The sequence below is a fragment of the Panthera leo genome, chromosome B3 (assembly GCF_018350215.1).
Source record: "Panthera leo isolate Ple1 chromosome B3, P.leo_Ple1_pat1.1, whole genome shotgun sequence".
Classification (NCBI taxonomy): domain Eukaryota; kingdom Metazoa; phylum Chordata; class Mammalia; order Carnivora; family Felidae; genus Panthera; species Panthera leo.
The window spans coordinates 71,047,573-71,073,809 of NC_056684.1; the positions used below are offsets into that span (position 1 = coordinate 71,047,573).

Below are 26,237 nucleotides of genomic sequence, written 5' to 3' on the forward strand. Positions count from 1 at the left end.
GGGTAATATTCCAGTTAACAAGCCGAGTGACTAAAAGATGGGTGTGGTTAAGCATTTAGGCTTTGAAAATTTAGTTGCATAAACCAACCTTATTAAACTAACCCTTATCTTTGTAGCTCTTTCTTCACCGGTTTCTACTAGTAGTTCAAAGCCCTTTGTCTTTTGTCAATTCTTCACAAATTTATTGTCTCTTTGTCTAAAAGTTTAAAAGTTTCCTACTCTGGTCACTTCTTCAGGTCTTCATTCTGTGAAGGTTCCCACGTACATACATGTGAAAATTCAATAAAACTTGTATGTTTTCCTCCTGTTAATTTTTGTCAGTTCAATTTTCAGATCGTGCCAGGGACTCTAAGAAGGTTAAGGAAAACTTTTTCCTCCTTTAGAGTATCAAATGAAAATCTCTATTTCAAGGTGCGGGACAGGGATATTCTGAGACATTTCACATAAATTGTGATAGTTTCCAAGACATTTTCTAGCTGCACAATCTGGAATAAATTTCTTAAACTCTCTGAGACTCAATTTTCTCCTCTGTACCATGGGGAAAGTAATACCTACCTCCCTAATATATATACAAATATATGAAAGAGTCTAACAAAATGACTGGTCATAGTACATGGTCAATTCATGTTCTCCTTCCTTCCTTGCTCATCCTTCATTCTTATATAGAGAGGAAATGAAAAAGTAAGTAACTGCTTGCATGACTTTACTTATAAACTTCTATTTGTTTACACATCATACAATTCTTTCAAGATATAAGAAATCAATGGAAATTAGTTTTTGCTCCTAAATTCTGTGATTACAGACCTACACTCACTCATAATTTCCTGCTTCTTAAAGTAACAAGATTACATTGCAGATTTTCTTCTTCTCCAGTGAGCGATATTAGCAGATCATTTTGGAACCCCAGAAAGATGAGTATAAGGCTCTCTGAAATCACTGTGGAAAAAAAAACTACTTTAGTAAAGAACTTTAGAATACCAAGATGACATATAAAGGCAGAGGTGCACGGACCCTACGTGTTTCAAGGGTGGATAGGAAAGGCTGCCCAGTCTCTAAAGTGAATTCAGGAGAAGGGAATGCTCCTCCCTGAAGCCCTAAGTATTTTTACAGAATTCTGGGGAAGAGAGAGGCTTGTTGTTCTTAGTAAGGCACTGGGAAACAACAATCTCCCCATCCTCCACACACACTCTAAATTTGTGGAAGAGTTCATGTCAGCTACATATCTATAGTTACCAAATGATATAAAGAATATACAGTATCACAGATTTAGCCTATTATCCCAATTCCTGCTGTACCATTATAAACAAAAACAAAAGCAAAAGAAAGCAAACAAGTTTCCCCCCAAATCACCCTTTTTCAGAAACCTCCTTTCTCAGCTCCCTCTGTAGTCACCTCTGTGGTAGCTACTCTGTTCATCTCTTTTGCTCCACTTAATATTTCTCTTCATCTCTTCCCCACTTCCATTCTTCCATAGGATATATTTTACAAGAAGTCCTTGACCTTGAGACACTCCTGGGTCCCTTTGCTGTAATCACAATCCTTCACCAGGCTTTTCAGCTGGTTCCTTCCTTCTTCTCTGGACCTATAATTCCTTCCCCTTCCCACTTTATCCCATCAGTAGCCCTGCTGATACGTCTTCTCTTTCTTCCCCATTGGTCAGGCTCTGCGGGTCTTCTGAAACCTTGCTACTATTTCATTTCCCAAAAGTTGAACAAATTTATGATGCCACAGCAATATGAATATTGCTGGCATGTCCATGGAAAGCATACAAAAAATATCTTAACGATTACAAGTCCGAGCAGTAAACTCACACTTACATTGTGCAAATACGACTGTTAAAATTTTTTATCCTTCTTTTTCCACTTTCTTTTCCTCCTTCTCTCTCTTCCTCTTCACTTTTCTTCTGCTCCTGCTATTTCTCCCTATATATTTTATAGATTCTGGGATTTCAGAAATTTTTTTAGATACCACTTCTATACCTTCTCAGAACCCAAATAAAGAAAATAAAATCATACTTATTTCTACATTGTTTCAGCCATTTGAGGTTTGCATGATCCTATGTACGAACTAAAAGATTCTTATCTGGACATGGGAACTAGTTACCCAGTCCAGTGGGATACAAACCTAAACTTGTCATTAGGAAGAGTCCTTTTCTATTTTAAAGAAGTATCTGTTTAATCTTGGGTATCATAAATCCATTTTTCACGCACTTTACTTTTTGAAATATGTAGACTTCCCCCGAAATTATGTATCTTTTATGTCTAGCTTGATTAATCAAAGTTTTCCTGTCATTATGACATGATAAAAAATGTAAATACATCTTAGGAATATCACATTATAATCAGTAATACTACCTAAAATATTCACTTACCAGGATATGAAGTCTTGATTTGCAGTTGGCCCTTCTCTTTAATTACAGTTGTCTTGACTAATTCATCCTTTTTTTCCATCATTTTTTCCTTAATGTATCTTCAATGTAATATGACAATTTTAAGTGCACAGAAAACTAGAGAAAAGAATATGATGGACATCTCTACATAGATTACGTACATTTAACAATTGTCTGTATTGTACAATATTTGCTTCATTTGATTATTTTGGTTGAAGTATTTCAAAGCAAATTCCAGATATCATGACATTTCACCCCTAATTCATTTTTTAAAGGAACTTTTTAAAAATCATAGCTACAATACCATTACCACATCTATATAAATAATCCCCTAAAATCATCTAATATTCAGTTCATATCTGCATACCCTCTTGCTCCCAAAAGGATTTTTATTGTTGGCTTGTTTGAACCAGCATCCAAATACCAAACACTGCCTTTGGTTGTTATGCCTGAAAAGTCTCTTTTAATTTAGAACAGTGCCAATCTTATTCTTTTTTTCTTATAACAATAACTTGAAGAGAACAGGACGATTGTCCTGTAGAATACTAATACCAATACTTTGCATTTTTATGCCATATGAGCCTGAAAAATTTTTCCATGTCCTTGCTTTTCATATTTGCAGTTTATTCATATCTTTTGTTCAGTTATCCACAGAAAATTTTGTTTCTCTTATGACTATTAGATAGCTCTTTATGTGTTAAGTACATTGAATTCAAATTTTAAACACTGTAGCTTTCCATTAGGCATTTTCTAAAATTCTTTCATTTTCTTTTTTAAGAATCAATAGGCAAATGTATTATTTTCCTCTGTTTTCTTGTTTTGTTTAAGACCTAAGAAAATTTTCATTCACCACACATTTGTTAAATAGTTTCTTCTAGTTATCAATGATATGTTTTAATACTGTTTTGGTTATGTTTACTTTGTGTCTGACTATAAAAAGTTATATCTTCAGGACATCTGGGTGGCTCGTTCTGTTGGGCTTCTGACTTCGGCTCCGGGCATGATCTCATGGTTCATGGGTTCAAGCCCCGCATTGGGCTCTGTGCTGACAGCTTGGAGCCTGGAGCCTGCTTGGGATTCTGTGTCTCTTTCTCTCTCTGTCCTTCCCCTATTCGTGCTCTGTTTCTCTCTGTCTCTTAAAAATAAATAAACATTAAAAAATTTTTTTAAAAAGTTATATCTTCAAAATATATCTCAGTAATTCTCACTCTGACTACCATAAAAAATAACAACTAAGAGAAGAAAAACTAAAAATAAAAATAAATTTTTAAAAATGTGGGGGGTATGGTAATTACTACCAAGAAACTTGACCAATACAATAGTCTAGTAGATAAAAATAAATTTTGGAGTTACGTAGTAGAGCTGACCTGCCTCTTATGAACTGGGTGTTACGAGCTAAATTGTGATCCTGCCTCCCAAATGCATATGTTTTAAACCCTCCCACGAGCTCAGAATGTGACTGTATTTGGAGATAGGACCTTTAAAGAAGTAATTAAGGTAAAACAGGTCATATGAGTGGGCCTTCATCCAGCATCACCAGTGTCCTTTTAAGAAGATGAGATTAGCACATAGACACAGAGGGAGGATAGTGATTGGGAAGACAGGGAAGAAGACAGCCATCTACAATCCAAGGAGAAAAGCCTTAGAAGAAACCTACACTGTAGACACCTTTATCTTGGATTTCTAGCTTCCAGAATTCAGAAAATAAACGTCTGTTGTTTGAGCCACCCAGTGTGTGAGCTAGCTATGGCAGCCCCAGCAAACAAATAGACTGTGTGAGCTTGAATAAATTACTTAAAATGTTCTAAAGCTCAAATTCTTTAGCCATAAAATGGGGACAAAAACAATACCTACCCTGTAGGGTTGTTGTGAGAATTAATGTATGTAAAGCTCATAGCATAGTAAGCACCAAATAAATTCTAGCTTTTATTATTTTGAAGATTAAATGAGATTATGCACGTTAAAGCACTTTACTCAGTGTCTAGTACACAAAGAAAGCTCTGCTGAGTATTAGCTAGTTTTAATAAATTTTCCATTTTTAGTACATTTTCCTATCTCCAAACTAATGCCTTTTAGACCAGTCTAGCTTATTTGTGCTATAATTAAGTTAGATGCAACAGATTTTGACCTACCAACGAAAGAAATTAACCAAACCAATCCCATCCAACAAGCATTTGTTGAGCATCTACATTTTGTTAGATTTATTCCCAAATACTTAATACTTTGATGTTATATTAAATACTATCATTTCTTAAAAATTCTATTTCTATTTGTTTGAAGTTCTGTTATAAAAATGCAATTTATTCTTACAGGTTATTTTCTATCAGCCTTGTTAAACTTTCCTATTGAGTTAAAAATTTTATCCTGTAGTTTCTTCTGGATTGTTTATATTCACAATCAAACCACATGCAAACAATGAGAATTTTGTTTTCTTTTTTCTAAATTTTATGTGTTTTGATGAACAAAATTCTTTAATTTTAATATAATTAAATGCATTAATATTTTCTCTTATACTCAGTGACTTTTGTCTTAAGAAACCCCTTCCTTACCTCAAGATCTAAAAGATATTTGTGTGTATTTTCTGCCTAAGAGTTTTCAAGTTTTATTTTTGAATATTAGTCCTTAACCCATCTGTCGTTCATACACAGACACGCAGTAGGACAAAATATAATTTCTAGCCTAGCTTGCTGTGGAAACTAGCTGCCTCTCCGGCTGATCTCATACCACGCTTCCTTTTGCACTCATTGTTTCAGCCATTTTTCTCCCCTGTTCACTTTGTGATTCTCCAATACAGCTCAACTCCTGTCATGGCCTCAGTGATGAGTTCCGCAGTTTACTCTCCCATTAGAACTTCCTTCCATTGTAGCTGTACTTTTGCTTCTGCTTGTGTGATTACTTGATTAATATCTGCCCGCAGCTACACTGTGAACTCCATGAAGACACGAGTTCTATCTTGGCCAAACTATTCTCTATCTTGACCAAACTATTGTAACCCCCAAACCCAGTAAGGTCCCCAATAAATATTTGTTGAAGTAATGAATATATAAATATCTCTGTATCTATACATATAATGAAAATCACCAACACCAGGGTTGCCAGGTGTTATCGGTAAGAATAAAGACCCTCACATTCAGAGCGTCTGGGATGGGGGGCAGGGATCTGAAGTCTGTTATGCTTGTTAGGTGCACTGCCCTCACCCTCTGTGGGGCGGTGGCACCCAAATATCTGAGAACTCCTAATGTCATCACCAAGTACCTTTGTAAAAGCCAAATGACCAGGTTTCTCCGGTCTTCAAAGTCTCCCTAGATCATTAGCATTCCCATAGCTCCCCTGACCCTTGTATCCCCCTTTCTTCCCCTAGCCAAAGTCAACTTTCTGAAGCTTTCACTACTCAAACTTCCACTATTAGAGCTTTCTATTCTAGCATTTCCACTATTAGAGCTTTCTATTCTAGGATTTGTAACTGTAACTTTCTCCTTGTCCCGCTTTATTTTTTTCAAAAGGAGGACGGGGGAGAGTAGTCTGAATTGGGTTATGAGGCCCCCCCGTTGGGGGGTACCTCACCTCAGCCATTGAACTCACTTCGCCGGCCGTGAGTCTTTTCCAAGCTCCGGCTAAGGAGGCATCCGCCAGGCCCCTCCTCGAGGGCGGGGTCCATGGCATCTCCTGCCCAGTCTGCCCTCGCGCGGAGCCCCGTTCTCTGGGAACTCACCTCCCCGAAACTCAGGGAGGACCCTGTTAGGGCCGCTTTTGGCCCTAGTCTCAGACCTTCCCAGGGGACATGGGGTAGAGTGACTTAAGGCACTCAGCGCGTAGCCCCACCGATGAGCTTCCCTCCGCCCTATGGGAAAGGGTGGCTCCGCCGAGCATTTATAAGACTCCCATACCTAAAGACATTTCTCAGTTATGGTGACTTCCCACAACGCACAGCAACATGCAAATATCGAGGGGTGTACCGCCCCTGTCCTTTGTAGACGTCTTCTCTCCAGGACGCACGCGCGCTGTATTCCCGCCTTGTGACTAGGCGGGCGATTCCTGGGAGAGGGTTGATGACGCCCAAGTTCTGGCTTCATGGCGGCCCGGCGGCGGGGAACTCGCAGCGGTAGGGCACGAGGTTCGGAGCACATTGTAGGGGGCTAATGCTGGAGGGGCGGGGAGTCTGAAGGGAACGGGGCCCTCTGCCCTAGCCCCTCCCCTTCCGTCGCCCTTTGACCCGCCCTTAGCTATCAAGCTAGTTTAGGTGTAAAACTTTTAAAATTTCGGTTCTCAGACCTTTTTGGATTACAGAATTATGAGAAGGGCTTGCTTGTAGACATCTAATAACTAACAGTGCCAGCACTATTTTAAACACCTAATGTCCAATTAAAAAAAATTGAGGTGCATCATTATGTATCACTAAGAAAGGAAAAATGCTTCCAACTAAAACGTGATTCATTGCTTATATGTCATCCACTGTAGGATGCATACCAGTTTCAGAGATAGTAAAATTCAGGTTTTAGAACTGATGAGCCATCATACTCTCTGTGTATTATGTTTTTAAGTGCGTAAGTCCATCCTACAAATTATATACTATTTTTGTTATCCTCTGGATTTTACAGTGGGGGCAACTAAAGTACAAAGAGATGAAATAACTTCTACAGGGTTTCACAGCCAGAAGAGACAGGGCTAGGCTCTAAGCTAGAGACAAACTCCAGAGCACTCTACTAACCATAATCTCATACCACCTTAGTTTGAGGATAGGTGTTGAGAAAGTTTGGGGGCACGAATAAATAGAGATAAGCAGGCTATGAGACTCTTGCCTTAGGCTATGAGCTCACAAGAGCCCGTGGGGCTCCATTTTAATTTAATTTAATTTAATTTAATTTAAGTTTAGTTTAGTTTATTATTTGGCTAGAATAGCAGTTTAGGAAGTGATTTCTAGACTATTATCAAGAATAGTGGTTTGCAGGTATTATTTCTTTGTAAATTTACAAAACCATCTTGAGCCATTTCTTTAAAAAGATGATGTTTTTTCAAACTAGGGTCGTGTTCATTGGGTACTCATTCTTTCTTTTGGTTCTTTGCCCATTCTTTGTGCCCATAGCTTCTGTAGCATTAAACAAAGCTGGAAGAGTTAATAATAGCAACGTAGCTACAGAAGACTGGCCTCCTGCAAAGAAAACTCGAAGATGCGAAAGGCAGGGGGTAAAGAAGGAGCCTGTGACTGAAGGAAAGACCAATAATGACAGGACAGAAGATAAGCAAGGTCAGCTTCAAATGGTAGGCCAGGGAGGCTAGCAAGAGTGTCTATGGGAGGCTGCGGGTGAGGGATGTCTTGTTCTTTCAACTCTTCTTCCTTTCTCAGAGATACAATTAATATTCTATCCTTTGGGTGTAGTACTCATCTACTTTCTCGGAATCTTCAGTTTCATGTAGTTTAAACAGCTTGAGAACTGGGCAGATCAGGGTTGCTTGGGAAGGGCAAAGTTAATTATGACATGATAGCTATTTTCGATCCTCATGTAAGTAGCTGTAGTCTGTATCTGTCTTTCCTCAGAGTCTGTGAAGACTTTGCTGTTAAAGGGAAAAGCTCCTGTGGACCCGGAGTGCACAGCCAAAGTGGGGAAGGTGAGAGACTCCTCTGCGCATTGGTTTCTCAGAAAGCAGTTTTTCATTTGTTACTTGGATTCTTGTCCAGAACACTGCTAGGATTCATTTTAGGAGTCCTTTCCCAAATACTGCTTGTGATTAATTTTCTCTAAGGCTAGGAGATGGAAGTGGTGGAGTTTGGGGATAATAATCAGGGTATTTCTAAATTCTGGGGTTGTCATCAGCTTCCCACACCTCATTCTCTTTCTCAGTTAGAAAATTATACCATTATCAAGGAAGAACCATCTCTGTTCTAATGAGAAACTGCCCTGGTATGGCATGAGTTACTGATAAATGTGAAAAGGTTGTGAAGAATACAGAAAAAAGGCTTCCTTTGGAGGTTTTAACTGTCAGAATCATTTGTTTTTCTGTAATTACAAAAAAAGCAACGTGTTTTCATTATAGGAATAACAGGTTATGGGGAGAAGAACATACTTTGGCATTTCTTTCCTTGGAAGATGGCTGTTGGCAGTGCTGGAGAATGACATCTTGAGGCAGAAGAAAATTTAGTGTCACTTAGGATCTCATTAGGGCTGAGACTATACTGATGTCAATTTTTTCCTTCTCTCTCTAGGCCCATGTGTACTGTGAAGGGAAGGATGTCTATGATGTCATGCTAAATCAGGTAAAGGGAGGAGCCATTCTATTTATGGCAATTCTTCTTGATAATTACTGATGACAGTGTCCCAATGCCCAGATCTTTCATTCTGAAGTCCCTTATATTAGCCTTTTCCTTATAGCAATAACTGGTACCTGTGACCACGGAAGAGTCATCGGTTTATTGGCTTCCATTTGTAAACCTCTCTCTTATGTTCATATTTCTCTCATCATAGACTAATCTTCAGTTCAACAACAACAAGTACTATTTGATTCAGCTCTTAGAAGATGATGCCCAGAGGCACTTCAGTGTTTGGATGAGATGGGGCCGGGGTAATGACTTTTATTATGGATCTTCTGATTGGTCATTCAGAAACCCTGAAGCGGCTTAGTGAGTAACCAAAAGATCCCCTGGGTTTCAATTGGTAGAATGGAGGCTCTGTAACCTGGGAGGGGCTTGCAAATGGAATAGCAAGCATCCTCATTGGAAAAACCTAGGGCAGCCTATTGAGGCTGGGAGTGTCCTGCAGTTGGTCTGCTAATGCTGCTCAGGGACTGTGGCAGTTAGCAGGTAACTAGTATCAACAGGATCAGCTTCCTGGATCCATTCACCTTTCCTTCTCCCCTTCCTGCCCATTTGTCACATGATAAGCAGGGAGACCTTAGAGAGCTGGCTTGTTTCGAGAGAGAACTCTTCTTGGATTGGCAGGAAACCATCTTATGTGTGGCACTTACTTTGCAGTGGGGAAAATGGGGCAGCACAGCTTGGTGGCTTGTTCAGGGGACCTCAACAAAGCCAAGGAAATCTTTCAGAAGAAGTGAGTACCAAAAAAATACTATTCTTCTTGGATGTGTCTTCTTTAAGAATTTTATAGGAAGTGTGATTTGGCCTCACTGTTAATGTATTTCCACTGTGACGTTCTGTGACTGAAACACCAAACTGCCTCTTTAGTTAGTGATTATATCACCTAATGTTGAAATTGACTAAAAATAGAAGAATCTAATATAATTAGCACATGACCAACAATTAAGGAAACTTGGGAAACCCAAGTGGGTAGGATGAGAATATTGCAGCTAGAGTTTTAAAAATTCTTTCACTATGATGTGGATGCAGAGCTTTCTGGAGTCTCTGAGAATCTTTCAGAGACAGGGAGCAGATAGGGATCTTTTGTCTAAAATCTCAATGGCTTATGTGGTATTTTGGGGCCTTTAACAAGGACCCTTTTTTCCCATTTTTTTGTTCCCTTTGTCTCCAGAGCTTTTCTTTCTATTCAGGATCCTAATTTAGAGTCCAGATTTGTGGGAACTTGGGTATAAAAGAGTTCTAAGAAGTTTGGGGGTTGGGGGGAGACATAGTTTGGAGATGTTCTAAGGAAACAATTATAAGCCCATTCCTAGTAGACCCTTATTTGTAAGATATTCTCACCATCATGGATTCTACAGATTCCTTGACAAAACAAAAAACAATTGGGAGGATCGTAAGAAGTTTAAGAAGGTGCCTGGAAAATATGATATGCTAGAAATGGACTATGCCACCAATGCACAGGTAAACCGACTACACATTTGGGGAGAAAACTGCTTCCTTTTAACCAAGGTGAAGTCTAACAGAATGGCTTAGATCAGGTCCTAGACTAGAACAGACCAGGGTGTCTTGAGTCTTGCTGTTCACCACCTAACTGAAGATAACAGTTACCTCAGGGATAACTTTCACGGATCTTTGTAATCTTAAAGGGACTATAGAATGAAGATAGAAAATGCTGTCTAGTCTCTACTGTCTAGTATGGTTCTTATAAAATCTTAGGTCCTGAAGTTTAATGTATGGATCCAGAGAGGAGTAATATATAGTCACAGTGATGAAACTGCATTTAAAGTTGTCTTCACTTTTGGGGCGCCTGGGTGGCTCAGTCGGTTAAGCGGCCGACTTCGGCTCAGGTCATGATCTCGCGGTCCGTGAGTTCGAGCCCCGCGTCAGGCTCTGTGCTGACAGCTCGGAGCCTGGAGCCTGTTTCAGATTCTGTGTCTCCCTCTCTCTGACCCTCCCCCATTCATGCTCTGTCTCTCTCTGTCTCAAAAATAAATAAACGTTAAAAAAAAAAAAATTAAAAAAAAATAAAGTTGTCTTCACTTTTGGTTATATACTACCAGTATATACCATACCAATAAAGAAAATAATAATAATTTTGACAAATTGAGTTGCAACCAGGATGCTGAAAACTGTTACATACAGTATCTGAAAAATGTAAAAGTCTTAGTCATTTTAAGATGAGAAGATCTGAGACATAGTAGCTGTCTTTACATACTTACCAGCATATTAGGAGAGCCTTTTAGACTTATTCTGAGTGTTTAACTATGGGAGGCAGATGTAGGAGTCACACTGAGTACTCTAACTACATTAATAATGGAATGAACCTGTGGTCTAGCAAAGGCTGATTGATGTTCACCTGCCAGGAATATTGTAGAGCCATCCCTTGTAGGGACCTCAAAATAGATACTTTCATATTTTTCTTTTCTTTTTTTTTGGCTGTAGAATGAAGAGAAAACAAAAAAGGAATCTCTTAAATCCCCCTTGAAACCAGAATCGCAGCTAGATCTCCGTGTACAGGAGCTGATAGAGTTGATCTGTAATGTCCAGGCCATGGAAGAGATGATGGTAGAAATGAAATATGATACCAAGAAAGCCCCTCTCGGTAGGACTTCAGATTCTATCCTACATTCCCTCTCTCTATTTCCTAGTTCCTTTCATGGAATATTTAGTCACCTTCATGATTTAAAGCTTGCTGATAGTATGAATGAAGAACAGGAGATCTGGGGTAAGAGGTAGTATGAGGGGAGAGAAGCTGTTTTGAAAGTTGAGTGGTGAGAGTCTTTGTTGGGTAGGCATGTGAATACAGTTTACAGGGTAAGACTCCACGTGTGGGATCTGATGCTCTTTGGCTGGGCCTACAGGGAAGCTGACAGCGGCACAAATCAAGGCAGGCTACCAGTCTCTTAAGAAGATTGAGGATTGTATTCGGGCTGGCCAGCATGGACGAGCTCTCCTGGAAGCATGCAATGAATTCTACACAAGGATCCCACATGACTTTGGGTAAAGCCTGTGCTGTTACTTCTCTTTGGTCTTCTACCTAACCATATACCCTATATCACTCAGCAGCAACTATAATTTTTTTAATCTTTCATTTCTAATGAAATGATCATCTTGGATAAACACAGAGCCAAAATAATTTAGAGATAGCCTATTTAGTCGGCTTACAAGTTTGGAATGCAAACTCCTGACCTGATTACAACCATATTTTCTGACCAAATGGAAGTTACCCAAGAGAATATGGGTCTAGCTATCTAACCAACAAGTAAAATACCTTCAGACATATAACTCCCTAATTCAAATGATTGTAGGTATAATACATTTTATCTTTGTTGATGCTATATTCTGGTGTTGATTCTGTTTTTATTCCTTTCATTGCTTTATAGAGCTCTGTGACCTAAAAATAACCTTAAGTGGTCAACAGGTCTACTTCTGCTTCTAGACAGGACTATATCCAAATTATTCTTTATGGATATTGATATAAAGATTCATCTATTATTTAAAAAAATATGGGAAATAACAAGTGTTGGAAAAGATGTGGAGAAAAGGGAACTCTCATACACTGTTGGTAGAATTGTAAATTAGCACAGCCACTATGGAAAACAGTATGGAGATTCCTCAAAATACTAAGAATAGAACTACTATATGGACCAGCTATTCCACCTCTGGATATTTATCTGAAGAGTATGAAAACATCAATTTGAAAAGATATGTGCATCCCTGTGTTCATTGCAGCATTATTTACAATAGCCAAGATATGGAAACAACCTAAGTATCTATTGACAGATGAATGGATAACAATGTGGTATATTTATACAATGGAATACTACTCAGCCATAAAAAACAATGAAATCTTGCCATTTGCCACAACATGAATGGATGGATCATGAGACTGTTATGCTAAGCAAAATAAGTCTACAGAGAAAGACAAATACCATGTGATTTCACTTATGTGGAATCTAAAAAAAACAAAACAAAAACTAATTCACAGATACAGAGAACCAGACAGAGGAAGGTGGTTGGGGGTGGGCGAAATGGGTGAAGGAGGTCAACAGTATGGTGACGGATGGTAACTGGACTTGGGATCACTTTGTAGTGTATACAGATATCAAGGTTATGTACATAACCTCTCTTCATATATTTATATATTTGGAACCTCTCTTTATATATATACAGATTCTCCCTCGCGTGGAAAACCCCAGTTTTTTATACTTATTTTCTAAAGGACCTATCTTTAGTCTGTTACTTTCAGTCACGTGCCTTCGGTCACACATCAGAGAACTGATTATGAATTATATCTCTGTTCTTAGACTCCGTACCCCTCCATTAATCCGGACAGAAAAAGAGCTGTCAGACAAAGTACAACTACTAGAGGTGAGACATGTGTAGATTGGGAAGCATTAACTCTGTTCCCAAGTTCCTACACATTGATCCTGCGTCTCATCTTGCCAGGCTTTGGGAGACATTGAAATTGCCATTAAGCTTGTGAAGATGGAGCTGCAAAGCCCAGAACACCCATTGGACCAGCACTATAGGAAACTACATTGTGCCTTGCACCCTCTAGACCATGAAAGTTATGAGTTCAAAGTAAGAAAAATGATCATGTATTTTCCTGCCTTTAAGACCCATCCCCCTAACCCCACTGTTCTCTGAGTGCTTCTGGTTAAGAGCAAACTTTTACATAGAGCAGAGTTTTTGTGTACCAGGAACTGGGGAAAGTACAGCTCTCTCACTGCCTTGTGAGACCATTAGGGAGCAGGAAGTCTGCCGGTTTTTACCAGAAGCCCCAAGGTTCTTCAGCTCAGTCTGGTCTCTTGTACAGTCTGTATCAGCCATTTCTTTCATTTTTTTTCACAGGTGATTTCCCAGTACCTACAGTCTACTCATGCTCCCACACACAGGGACTATACCATGACCTTGCTGGATGTTTTTGAAGTAGAGAAGGAGGGTGAAAAAGAAGCCTTCAGAGAGGACCTTCATAACAGGTCTGAGTTTAGCTTTGGGTTTGGGAAAACATTCCCTTGCCTGAAGTGTGGTTATGGGACCTCTGGAAAATGGCAGAAAATGGCTTTTTTGTGCTTATGGCCTATCCCTGCTGGAGAGCAATAGAGGGCAATAATAGTAATGGCTTTTCCCTAGGATGCTGTTGTGGCATGGTTCCAGACTTACTAACTGGGTGGGAATCCTGAGCCATGGGCTTCGAATTGCCCCACCTGAGGCTCCCATCACAGGTTACATGGTGAGTAGAAATTGAATCCTGGAAGGAAGCTCAGGGTAAAAGATAACAATAATTTTCGCAGTCCTTTTTTTTCTCTTGTATTTCTAGATTAGGATTCTTCCCAAGAATTAAAACAGCTCACTAAAAACCCTAACATTTCTTACCTTTTCCCTCTTCCTTTAAATTCCTAAAGATATCCCATCTACCCCCTCAGAAAGAGAGACTCACCAATACATCTGCCTTCTCTGGAACAGAACTGCAAGGAGAAACGGAGAAGGGTCTATATAGTGTTTAAGATAATGGCAACATAGGGTCACTGGTATAGGCCTCCTTTCTAACACAGTGGGTTAAGCAGCTGACCTTCATGGCTGTTGATATATTTCAGTTTGGGAAAGGAATCTACTTTGCCGACATGTCTTCTAAGAGTGCCAATTACTGCTTTGCTTCTCGTGTGAAGGATACTGGACTGCTGCTTTTATCAGAGGTGAGATGAACATATTTATGATCTCTAGTTTGTTATGAGTTCCTATTTTTCCAAAGAGAACAGTTTGACTCCGGAACCAGGAGGTATACCTGGGAGAACCTGAGAGGGGACCAAGGGCAATTTTCATTCTGTTCCTCTGCAGGAGTAGGGGAAGAAAGTACTGATGGGATTTTCTGTTTGGCCTTAGAGCCATCCACTTCTCAGTAGGATGTGGGTGTTAAAAGATCTTTTGCTTTGCAGGTAGCTCTAGGTCAGTGTAATGAGCTACTAGAGGCCAATCCTGAGGCAGAAAGATTACTTCAGGGCAAACATAGCACCAAGGGACTGGGCAAGATGGCTCCCAGTCCTGCCTCCTTCATCACTCTGTAAGTATTCAGTCTAGAGGGCCAGAAGTCTCCTTTTGGTCAGATAAGACTCTCTACTTTCTGTATTCCAACTTTTGACACTGACGCCGATGTTGACACACTTTCTTCTACTTGGCAGGAATGGGAGTACAGTACCCTTAGGACCAGCAAGTGACACAGGAATTCTGAATCCAGAGGGTTATACCCTCAACTACAATGAATTCATTGTCTATAGCCCCAACCAGGTCCGCATGCGATACCTTCTAAAGGTACGGTTTAATTTCCTGCAGCTGTGGTGAATGTCAATAGTAAATAACCCGGATAAGATGTGATCTTCAAACAAGAAAATGTGTAGTGTTGTACTTTTGACTTTTCTGATATTTTATGTAATAAAAATAGCACAAATCTACCATTGGCTTCTTTGGGCTCAACTTCTCCAAATACCTATTTCTTCTCACATTCGTACTTCTTCATTTTCAGGACAGAAAGTACCCATTGCTCTATGTATCCCACAGCTAGCTACAAATTACTCAGGATCCTGTTTCTTCACAGAAGAATAGCTTCTGTGCATTGACGATGCTAATGGATAGTGATGTTTTTCCCCCACTTAATTCAATTTTTATGCAAACTGAAGTTTGTTGGGTATTCTTACAAGAAGGGTAGAGACAACAGAGGCCAAATTGTTCCCTTGTTCCCATCCAAATCTTCTAACTTGACTTTTTCCCCCATTTACCAACTGCAGACCAGGTCTCCCACCACTTATCTTAGGATTCAGCAGATGTCCAAAAATCTGGAAGCACTTAGAGGACTTGTCACTAAGCCTAAATACATCTCAGGGAGGAAAGGAGAGAATAGAATGAATTTTGACATACCCTGTTCCATTTAAGAAGTACCAAAGTCCCGGGGCGCCTGGGTGGCGCAGTCGGTTAAGCGTCCGACTTCAGCCAGGTCACGATCTCACGGTCCGTGAGTTCGAGCCCCGCGTCGGGCTCTGGGCTGATGGCTCAGAGCCTGGAGCCTGTTTCCGATTCTGTGTCTCCCTCTCTCTCTGTCCCTCCCCCGTTCATGCTCTGTCTCTCTCTGTCCCACAAATAAAATAAAAAAAAACGTTGAAAAAAAATTAAAAAAAAAAAAAGAAAAAATGAAAAAGAAAAAAAAAAAAAGAAAAAAAAAAAAAAAGAAGTACCAAAGTCCAGGTCAGATCCAAAGACTTCCTGATTATTTGTAAACACATGCAACACAGACACACACACACACACAAACACAGACAAAACCATACTTCACTAGATAAAAGTGAAGGTTATTTAAATGAAAACAGTAGCCTGTAACTTTTTAGAGATCAGATTACCAGTCAAAATTTAAAATGTACATACCCTTTGACCTAAAAACCACAGATCTGCATGTTTGTATAGATGATGTCAGTGTAGCGTTGTTCTATGTAAAAAAAGATCCCTAGTTAAATATATTCACTCATTGAAATACTGTGCTGCTATTAAAACTAGACTACACACTTCCCCAAAAAGTAAAAGAGAGTATTTCCCAACTCATTCTATGAGGTAACATGAAACCAAAACCAGATAAAGTTATCACCAGGAAAGAAAACTATAGATCAACTTCCCTTAAGAGTATAGATGCGCAATAAAATGCTACCGAGCCTAAACCAGTAACAAAAAGGATGATACACCATGATGAAGTGAGATTTATCAAAGGAATGCAAAGTTGGTTCAACATATGCAAATCTATCAGGGTAGGACAAAAGTCACATGACGATCTCATGAGATACAGAAAAGGCATTTGGCAAAATCCAACACCCTTTCATGATAAACATTCAGCAAAGACTGGAAAGGAATTTTTAAAAAAAATTTTTTTTAATGTTTATTTTTGAGAGAGAGGTTGAGACAGACCATGAGTGGGGGAGGGGCAGAGGGAGAGGGAGACAGAATCTGAAGCAGGCTCCAGGCTGATCTGACAGCACAGAGCCCAACGTGCGGCTCGAATTCATGAACTGCAAGATCATGACCTGAGCCAGTTGGACACTTAACCAACTAAGCCACCCAGGCGCCCCCTCAAAAAAAATTTTTTTTAAGTGATCAAAATTAACATCACCAGTAAGAAGTCATGTTGATAACATGTGCTTCAGATATGATATAACAAGAAGGACATATCATATCTTTTATTCTTCCCTTAAATCCACAATCTTAGTTCACTCATGAAAAAACATGAGACAAAACCAAACTGAAAGACATTCTACAAAACACTGAACCAGTATTCTTCAAAAGTGTCAAGGTTATAGAAAGACTGAAAAACTCACAATTGGCGGAGACTAAGGAGACAGGATGAGTAAATGCAATGTATTCTGGACTATAGAAAATGGGAAATCTAAATGTGGCTATGGAAGTTGTTAGTGTTAGAGGAAGCTTGGTGAAAAGTATATAGGAATACTCTTCTGGAAATCTTAAATGATTTAAAAAAAAAAGGATTAAGAGCCATTTTACTGGAAAAACACCAATGCCAATAGGTTCTTTAGGGGTATAACTGTGTATCTGGTTCCTGGTTCTCCCCAGTACGAGATAGGATGATACCTCTCTCCCTTTTGACAGTGGGTAGGGCTATGTGACTTGCTTTGCTCACATTTACAAAATATGAGTGGAAGTGATGTGTTTTATTTCTAGACTGAAGACTTAGAGCCCACAGATTTTGTTTGTTTGGTTGGTTTTTGCCACATTTCCTTTTTCCTGCCTTTGCAGTCACTGAAAATGTTAAGCGTGAGCAAAGTAGAGCAGAATCGCTCATGAATCCTTGCTGTGGCATGAGAAGAAATAAATCTTTGTTATTTTAAGCTGTTGAGATTCTGGAGTTGTTACCATAGCATAACCTCACTATCCTAACTGACAGAAAACACATCCATTTTCCTGGACGGAAAGATAAGGTATTTGAAAGAATATCAGCTCCACATATATAAGTTTTTTGAAAACTGAAGAATTTAGCCCAGATTTCATCTGACCAATTAAATAAATACCAGTAATGAAGACATTTTTGAGGAAGAGTAACAAGGTAATACTTGCACTATTGGGTCAGTAAAAGAACAGTCAAGCTAGACTTACTGAACACTTAGCACATCAAATGTTTCACCCACCGCGACTCATCTAATTCTTACAATATCCCCAAGAAGTAGGTCCCATTATTGTTCCTATTTAATAGACAGGGAAAGGGAGGCATGGAGATTTGAACTCAGGCAGGCTTTTTCCAAGTTTATGCTTTTAGCCACTTGGGTACCGGGTTTCTCTTAAATAGTGTTTCTCAAACTTTCTGTGATGAAGGACCAATTGTTTCTTTGTTTTAATTTCTGGTCTGTCATGGAACAATACTTTCATAAAATTTAATAAAAATGAGGAACTAGGAAAATGAAGTGAAAAGCATACAAACTACAAGCTTCAGTTTTTATTATTAAATTTGTCAGATATATAAGATTACTGTTCAAATTTCTATAACAATTTCTAAATGCTTACTCTCAATTTCTGTACTTACTGTGAACCACTAATAATTTGTAGACTGGCAGGGCACCTGGGTGGCTTAGTCAGTTAAGCGCCAGACTTCAGCTCAGGTCATGATCTCACGGTTTGTGAGTTTGAGCCCTGCGTTGGGCTGAGCCTGGAGCCTGCTTCGGATTCTGTCTCTGCCCCTCCCCCACTCATTCTCTGTCTCTCTCAAATATAAAAAATAAAACAAAAAATAATAATAATAATGATTTGTGGACCGGCACTAGTTTACAAACTAAACTTTAAGTAGCTCTGCTCTCGATTTGAAAACAGATTGTGAATAGATAGGTAGAAACATGTATAAAAATTTGGTATATGAAAAATATATTTTTGTGGATGGGTAGGAGAAGACTGCTCTGATGTCCTATGATCCCACAATCCAATAGCTATAATTGTGGAACTCATCCAGATACTAGGAGACACTGAATTTCTTCTTAATGATAAGAACTCAGAAGATGTTTAAACTAAAACCTCAACTCCCTTGGGCACATACTTACTTTTACCTAGAGTCTCTTCTTATTGTCACTCATAGCAAGTATACTCTGACCTTGCCAGATACAAGGTCTACAAGATAAAATAGGTAGAAAAACCCCTTCAAGGAGGCCTGGCCAACAAGGCTGAGTCTATTGAGCAAAGGTCAAGTTAGCCTTTTAATTTTCTTTATCTCCATTCCTCTAGCCTTCGGTGGGGTGCTTTTGTAGAATTTTTAAGCATGGAAGACAGACATCTAGGGCTTCCTCCTGTCCTTGGCCCATGCTTTCAGAGGAGGAAAAGGCCAAAGATTGAAATCAGCAACTTTTAGGATGATGCCATGCCATGGATCTCTAGCGTTTCTAGGTAGTATTATAAATCATAAATTTCAAAAAACCTTCATTTGGACTTCTAGTCACAAGGTGTATGGAGGAGGTGGTCTTGAAAGTATTTTTAGAGTCCTTGCATGAGGCACATGAGAAAAGACAGAAGCATGACCTATGATTAAGACATCAGCTGATGGCATTTCTTATGTCTTTATCCTCTGGCTGAGGGAGACCATGAGGCATTGGTAGAGGTAAGGAAAAAGTCCCTCAGGTGATTTCTCCATGTAAAACCTAGAATCAAGGTGCAATGAGAACAAAACTCAGTACCCCTCAACTCCCCAAATCCACAAAACTCATTTCTAGGTCAGAGTGCAGTGGTATTTCTTTAAGAGAACCTTACCAACCAGGACAAAATCTTGGCTTCTCATATACAAGTCCTTGAATTCTTGGGACATAGATCTTTAACCTTTCCCTAACCCTTAGAAAGGGCCTCAGGGAACTTCCTCTCCCATAAGATAGAATTACAGGAAAATAAGGTTCTAGAGCTTAGAAGGATCACAGTCCCTGGTGAGTCCATTGGTATAATTATTCTACCTTTTCATTTGTTTTAATCTGTGTGAACTTCAATTTGAGAGATACACTTTTGTGATTTCTTCCAAGAATGCAAATTACTATATTGACAAATGTATGTAAGTCAAATGGCTGCTGCTGCTCTGTCAGAGGGTGTGAAAACCAGAAGTCTCGTTGTAGTTTCAGTGGCCTGGCTTTTCATCTCTTAGCTGGGTAGGTAGTTCTGCATAGAAGACACCGTTTCTATGAGTGGAGCCTAATGTTCTCTCTAAATGCCCTAACTGGGCACTTTCAACTCACTCTTCCTTCTTTTATGCTTTCTTCTTTTAGTTTTTTTTAATGTTTTATTTATTTATTTATTTATTTATTTATTTATTTATTTAGGGAGAGAGAGAGAGAATCCCAAGTACACCCCGCATTATCAATGTAGAGCCTGACACAGGGCTCGATCTCATGAACCGTGAGATCATGACCTCAGCTGAAATCAAGAGTCAGATGCTTACCCAACTGAGCCACTCAGGCACCCCTCTTATTCTTTGTTGACTAAGTGAGAGGTCTTCAGCTCTCTGTTCACACTAAGTGCTGTGCAACATCACTCATCCTTCCTACTGGCAGGAATGGTATCTTAGGATCCTGGGGTTAGCAAATGATAGAAGATTTCTAAAGCCTGGTTTCAAAGAATGTCTACTATAGATTTGGCTCTTTTTCTTGCAGTTCTAATAAGAATTAATGTTAAATCAGAAAAAAAAAAAAACATTAGAACTCCCATATTCTTGGTCCACATCCACTTCAGAGCATAGGCAAGACTGCACTTGAGGTTTTCTGACACTTTATTTTTAAAACTTAATCAAGAAAGTAGCCACTGGTATCTTCAGGCTTTGCATCTCTAGCACAGTGGTGTCTCTGCCTTCATTCCCAGGACAGAAAGTACACATTGCCCTGTGTGTCTCCCACTGCGAGCTCCAGGGTGGAGTTAGGGCCCAGCCAAGGTTCCAGGCAGCTCACAGCCCCTTCGCATTGGAACAGGCCCAGCTACAACGGGGAACAGAAAAGGGGGAGATAAGGGCTACAAGCCTAGGGCCTCCTTACTAACTTGTTTATCTCTCACATTCATGCCTTAAAAAAAATTTTTTTTAATGTTTATTTTTGAGAGAGAGAGAGAGACAGAGTACAAGCAGGGTAGGGGCAGAGAGAGAGGAAGACACAGAATCCAAAGCAGGCTCCAGGCTCTGAGCTGTCAACACAGAGCCTGACGTGGGGCTCAAACTCACAAACAGTGAGATCATGACCTGAGCTGAAGTCAGATGCCTAGATGACTGAGCCACTCTGGTGCCCCTCACATTAATGCCTTTAATCTGGAAACAGGTCAGTTGCACGTCATAGCAAAGACAGAAGAAACCAGATTTTTGATCTTTTGTACACTCTTTGCCTAAGTTTCCTCTCTTGTGACATCCTTTAGCCCTTCTTACACATATATGCACTTACCAGTTGCATACTGGGTCTCTCCCACAGCTTAACATCTCTGTCCTTTGAGGCTGTCACCAGCAGCCCTGGCAGCACATGGAGAGCCGTGACAGAGCCCGAGTGAATCTTGGAGGGAAAGGAGAAGCGGTATGGTGAGCTGTTAGGAAGCATCAGTCTGTCAGACCTAGAGCCTCCTTCCCTCTATTTGTGATCCTTCCCTCAAACTCACCTTTCTACGCTGCTGTGTCTTTAGCTGTGGGGGCGGTGACCAGCTATCTATGCTGTCATTCATAGATGGCTCTGTCCCTGGAGTTGGAGTTTCAGGCATTTCTGCTTCTTTCTGCCAGATGTCACCTGTGTCCCATTCTCCTTCCTGGGTGCATTTGGCGAGTTTCAATAGCATCCCATCAGAACTGGCACACAAATATGACGACTCTGCCATTTCAAGGGCAGAGGTTAGAGCTAGGTTTCCAGCCTTGAAGGACCTACCATCCCCCACAAGGCATCTCCAGACTCCTTCAGTCCACTCATCACACTCACCAGATTCAGGTTTGGCCTGAGTTACTAACACTAGGGTCCCATTTGGATTCTCCAAGGTCAGATCAAAGTTCAGGCTCTGTTCAAACTCTCCTGATTCCTTTTGCCTCTGTGAAAGGATGGCTCATTTTGTTTAGCCTACTTGCACTTGACCCTATCCAGCCAAAGCAACTCTTTTCAGCTCTGGGCTGTTGAGAACTTTTCTTAACTGTAATTTAGATGCAGTAAAGCATATGAATCTTACATGTATGTCTGAATGAACTTTTACACATGTACACATCCATGTAATCACTGCTCAGATCAAACTGCGGAACATTTCCATCACCCTGGAAACTTGCCTTCACGTCCCTTCCCTGTCAATGCCAGAGCACCCCCACCCCCTGTGCTAACAACATTCTGAGTTATCACTGTAAATTACTTCTGCTTGTTCTTTAACTTCATTTGAATGAAATCATGGAGCATGTACCCTTCTGTGTCTGCCCTCTTTCACCCCATGTACTGTCTATAAGATATGTCTGTTTTGTTCCAGATATTAGTACTTGCAGTGGCAAGGCAAGAGAGACATTAAAAAATGCAATTAAGAAAACTCCTATGTTGATGGTTTCCCATGATCTTTTTAAAACTAGAATCCTTTTTTGTATCAAAAAAATCTCATAGGAAAGCCGAAACCCACTATAGAATGCTCCAGTTGAAGGAAGAGAAGGGAATTTAGAACCAATGCCTTTCCCTTCCTCTTATCCTCAATCATGGTCCCAAGGTTTTAAAAATATTGGTCCTGGGGGGCACCTGTTGAGCATCTGACTTTGGCTCAGGTCAGAATCTCGCAGTTCGTGAGTTCAAGCCCCACATTGGACCCTATCAGCCTGTCAGGGCAGAGCCTGCTTCAGATCCTCTATCCCTCCTCTCTCTGCCCCTCCCTCACTTGCGCCCTCCCCAAAATAAACAAATATTAAAATATATATGTATATATATATTGGCCCTGGACAAATGCTCATTTTAATACATACTCAAATAGGACTTACAATGAAATAAAGAACTCCAGAGTTCCCTAGCTGTAGGACAAACACACCATAGTCTTGATGGGTAGACAACATAATAGGATATTCTGTAAAGCCGCTCCTGGTTTATAAGAAAGAAAGAAGGCAAACCCATGAACATCTCTCTATGAGATCCCAGTATTTTGTTCTAAGTTAGACCAAACTTCAGGGTAACCACTAACCCACTTTTCCTCTTTCTGTAGCCTGAGAGGAAACAGCATTTTGGATCCTACCAGATTATAGAGGGAGCATCCCCTGGCTTCATGTGCAGCAACTCCAAATCTGCTTTGGCCAAGATGAGGGTGTGACCGTCTGGGGCCAGGGCCACACCTGTCAGGAACCCTAAGTCCTCCAGCAGAACTCGGTTCAGGTGAAGACTGGAGCGCAAAAAAGTTACATGAGACAGAAAGTTCCTATTTTAGTCCCCCTCTCTCAGGCTCCTCTGCTCCCCATGAATTCCTTAGGAGTGAAGTACAAACACAATGCATTAACTTCACTATGAATTCTCTTCCTCTTTCTGTTTTCCTTCTGTCAGTATTCATTATCACCATCTCCTTACCTGCCCAAACTAAGAATCTCTTACATGCCTGTCTTTTCCTTCCATCCTGGTTGATAAGCACTGCGGATTCTACTTGTTACAGATGCCTAAACCTCTCTCCCCACTTTGCATCCTACTGCCCAGCTCAGGGCCCACATTATTTCTTCCCTGGACTAGAACAACTAATGTAAAGGTGATCTCCCTGCCCTTCACATCTTTCTACTACTATCCATCCTCCATACTGCCACTAGAATCCTCTTCCTCAATTTCAGATCATTATTCTGTTCAAAATTCTTAGCACTGTGCTCTCCACAACCTGGCCCCAGTTTATCTTTTCAATCCAAATTCCCCGACACCCCCACCCCCACTCTCACCAAGAATCCAACATTTGGCTGTGCCCAGAATATACCATGCACTCTCATGCCTCCTTGCTTTCTGTTAATGCTACTTGCTCTTCCTGAAACATCATTCCCTTCCCTTATGGGTCTAGAAAACTCCTGCTCATCCTTTAAGCCCAACATCAAACAGCAACTCTTTTGTACACCATAAATTTCTCAAATTCTGCACCCCCAGGAATTATGTATCTCTCTCTTCATTATAGCACTAACCACTCTGCATGTTGCTGGTGGTTTACTTAAGTGCACATTCTTCCACTGTGCTTCCTTAATTAAAAGGCAATTTCAGGGGTGCCTGGGTGACTCTGTCAGTTAAGTGTCTAACTCTTGATTTCGGCTCAGGTCATGATCTCACGGTTCATGACTTCAAGCCCTGCATTTGGCTCTGCCTGACAGCGTGGAGCCTGCTTGGGATTCTGTCTCCCTCTCTCTTTGCCCCTCCCCTGCTCTCTCTCTCTCTCTCTCTCTCAAAATAAATAAAAATAAACTTAAAAAAAAAAAAAGGATTTTCAATCTGGTTCATACTGCCTGGTTCAGAGCTTAGCATAAAGTAGGCACTTGGTAATTATTATTTAAATTGACATGATGAGGAACCAAAAACAATTTCCCAGGGTCTTTTCCCCACTTACTAACATCCTGTTAGTTCCTAGTTCAGAAGTAGAGGTGGAGTGATTTGCTCAAAATCCTGGGTGTGAGGAGACCACCGTGGTATCACATTAACCCAGCTGCCCCCTTTCACCTGAAATTTCTCTGTGTCGAACCCTTCTGCAATTCCACTTGCCACTCGCTGACTTTTTCATTAGCACTGAGAACAATCAAGGTGTGTGCTGAGTACCAGATCAGAGCACTGATGCTGCCTGGAGCCTTGAGAACACAACAGGTCCATTTCAGTATTCCTGAGGAGCCAGGACTAACCTTCCTTCCACTCCCAGACATCCCTCTTACCCCAGCACGTGCCACTACATGCACAGCCAGAACTCACATACACAAGGAACCAAGGTTGCCCCAACATACCTGTGCTGTGGCCACAGCCTTAGCTCCATGCCACAAGGTTAGTTCCCCAGTTTGATTCCCAGACACTGCCATAGAACCATCTGGGGCCCAGGCCAAAGCAGTGATGGCTGTAGGACTCCTGGGCATATACCTGTCATCTGGAGAAGGAAGGAAGTGATGCATTAGAAGCTGAACCACTATTGAGATGAAAGAGGAGATATCAGGCCACCCTGACCTTCATGGTCCCACGAACACACCCCTCTTTCATATGTTGCCTCGCTCCATGACTCACTCACCTGCTTCCTTAGGTACCTGCCAGAGCCGAATGGAACCATCCTCTGAGGTAGTCAACAGGAGGCCTGAGGTCTCTGAAACAGCAGCTGCACTGATTGGACCACTGTGTCCCAGGAGGGTGTGTGTTTGAAACACCTAGGAGGGGGGTGCCTGGGTGGCTCAGTCAGTTAAGTCAGTCAGACTTCAGCTCAGGTCATGATCTTATAGTTCGTGGGTTCGAGCCCTGCACAGGCTCTGTGCTGACAGCTCAGAGCCTGGAGCCTGTTTTGGATTCTGTGTCTCCCTCTCTCTGCCCCTCCCCAACTCTCTCTCTCTCTCTCTCTCTCTCAAAAATAAATAAACATTAAAAAAAAAAAAAAGTGAAACACCTAGGAGGAAAGGATGGAGGTGGGCCCAGCGGTGGGGGGAGGGGGAGGCACAGGAATGTCAACACAACAAAAGGCTGTTCCACTATACCCCCTCCACTCCGCCCACCCCCGTCCTTTCAGGGAACTCACCAAGAGTGGATGCCACAACCGTGTGGCCCCATCCAGTCCAACAGTCACCACTAGAAGCTCTGACCCAGGCTGCCCAGCTGATAAGGCACAGAGACTAAGTCAAAAGAAGGGAAGAAGCATGGGCGAAAGGGAGGGAAGGGGGCTGACAATCCCTTACCTGGCTGGGGCTCCAAGGCAGCTGCACAGTGGCTGATCGGTCCTGAGTGAGCAGGGATGCTCGTCAGCTCCACGCCCTGATGGTCCCACACTTTCAAGGTCCCATCTCGGCCCACAGACACCACATGTTCTTCCTGCCCCAGAGCACAGGATCAGTACAGAGTCCTATTGAGCAGGATATGGGGAGTGTGACTCCTACCAGGAGGTGAGGGCAGACCACTAAAGGCTTAGGCATTGTCAAAGAGTGAGGAAAACGCAGGGACAGAGTCTGGGTGGCTCAGGACTGCAATCCTGCATGAGGTCCAGATACTAAGCTGCCCTCTTCCTCCCATCACACCAACCCTCAGCCTCAATATCCTAGATCGGTTCTAATCCAGGCCCGAGTATCTCATTCTTTATACTTCTTTTACCTTTGAGATTAGATACCCAAGGCACCCAGTGTCCCAAAGCCTACTTAGCTTTCCTAGAGCCCCCACTGAGCTCTCCACTGCCTTCTCACCACGGCTACCACGGCGCTCACGGCACTCTGATGACCTAGGAACTGGCCAAGCTGCTGTTTCAGTTCTGGGTCCCACAGCCCCACAGAGCCATCACTGGAGCAGGAGACCTGCAGAGTCAGAGGTTGGAGGAATGGGATTATCAGCATGGTTCCAGCATTTTTGTGTGTTTATAATATTG

The 26,237-nt window shown here is 41.1% G+C and overlaps 2 protein-coding genes across 7 annotated transcripts in view; one reads left to right on the forward strand and one right to left on the reverse strand.

The window, feature by feature from the left end:
- The first annotated feature begins 6,369 nt into the window (after positions 1-6,369).
- PARP2 (poly(ADP-ribose) polymerase 2) lies at positions 6,370-15,151 on the forward strand. Of its 2 annotated transcripts, none has more exons than XM_042942563.1 (16): positions 6,370-6,503; positions 7,473-7,634; positions 7,926-7,996; positions 8,592-8,642; positions 8,851-8,947; positions 9,357-9,432; positions 10,058-10,160; positions 11,142-11,301; positions 11,561-11,699; positions 13,007-13,070; positions 13,149-13,283; positions 13,554-13,681; positions 13,836-13,935; positions 14,300-14,398; positions 14,639-14,763; positions 14,882-15,151. In XM_042942563.1, the coding sequence occupies exons 1-16, from the start codon at positions 6,461-6,463 to the stop codon at positions 15,039-15,041; spliced, it is 1,713 nt and encodes a 570-aa protein (XP_042798497.1). In that variant the 5' UTR covers positions 6,370-6,460; the 3' UTR covers positions 15,042-15,151. The 2 variants fall into 2 exon arrangements, with proteins under 2 accessions (XP_042798497.1, XP_042798498.1); XM_042942564.1 differs by having other exon boundaries at positions 6,370-6,491.
- Positions 15,152-20,463: 5,312 nt separating this feature from the next.
- TEP1 (telomerase associated protein 1) overlaps positions 20,464-26,237 on the reverse strand; it is a 39,580-nt gene continuing 33,806 nt past the window's right edge. For 4 of the 5 annotated variants that reach the window (XM_042942566.1, XM_042942565.1, XM_042942567.1 and 1 more), the window contains 12 exons: positions 26,059-26,166; positions 25,561-25,693; positions 25,404-25,480; positions 24,909-25,041; positions 24,634-24,770; positions 24,359-24,483; positions 22,920-23,063; positions 22,672-22,768; positions 21,653-21,758; positions 21,342-21,547; positions 21,134-21,238; positions 20,464-20,680 (listed from right to left, as the gene is read on the reverse strand). In XM_042942566.1, the coding sequence (XP_042798500.1) occupies positions 20,558-20,680; positions 21,134-21,238; positions 21,342-21,547; positions 21,653-21,758; positions 22,672-22,768; positions 22,920-23,063; positions 24,359-24,483; positions 24,634-24,770; positions 24,909-25,041; positions 25,404-25,480; positions 25,561-25,693; positions 26,059-26,166 (1,494 nt within the window). In that variant the 3' untranslated portion in view covers positions 20,464-20,557. Of the gene's footprint in view, positions 20,681-21,133; positions 21,239-21,341; positions 21,548-21,652; positions 21,759-22,671; positions 22,769-22,919; positions 23,064-24,358; positions 24,484-24,633; positions 24,771-24,908; positions 25,042-25,403; positions 25,481-25,560; positions 25,694-26,058; positions 26,167-26,237 lie in introns of those variants that run through there. The other variant, XM_042942570.1, reaches the window with a different exon arrangement.

Coding starts and splice junctions, on each gene's coding strand:
- PARP2 (XM_042942563.1), top strand. CDS start 6,461: ATGGCGGCCCGGCGGCGGGGAACTCGCAGCGGTAGGGCACGAG. Junction 13,071..13,148: donor ACAAAGTACAACTACTAGAG/GTGAGACATGTG, acceptor TCATCTTGCCAG/GCTTTGGGAGACATTGAAAT. Junction 14,764..14,881: donor CCTGCCTCCTTCATCACTCT/GTAAGTATTCAG, acceptor TCTACTTGGCAG/GAATGGGAGTACAGTACCCT.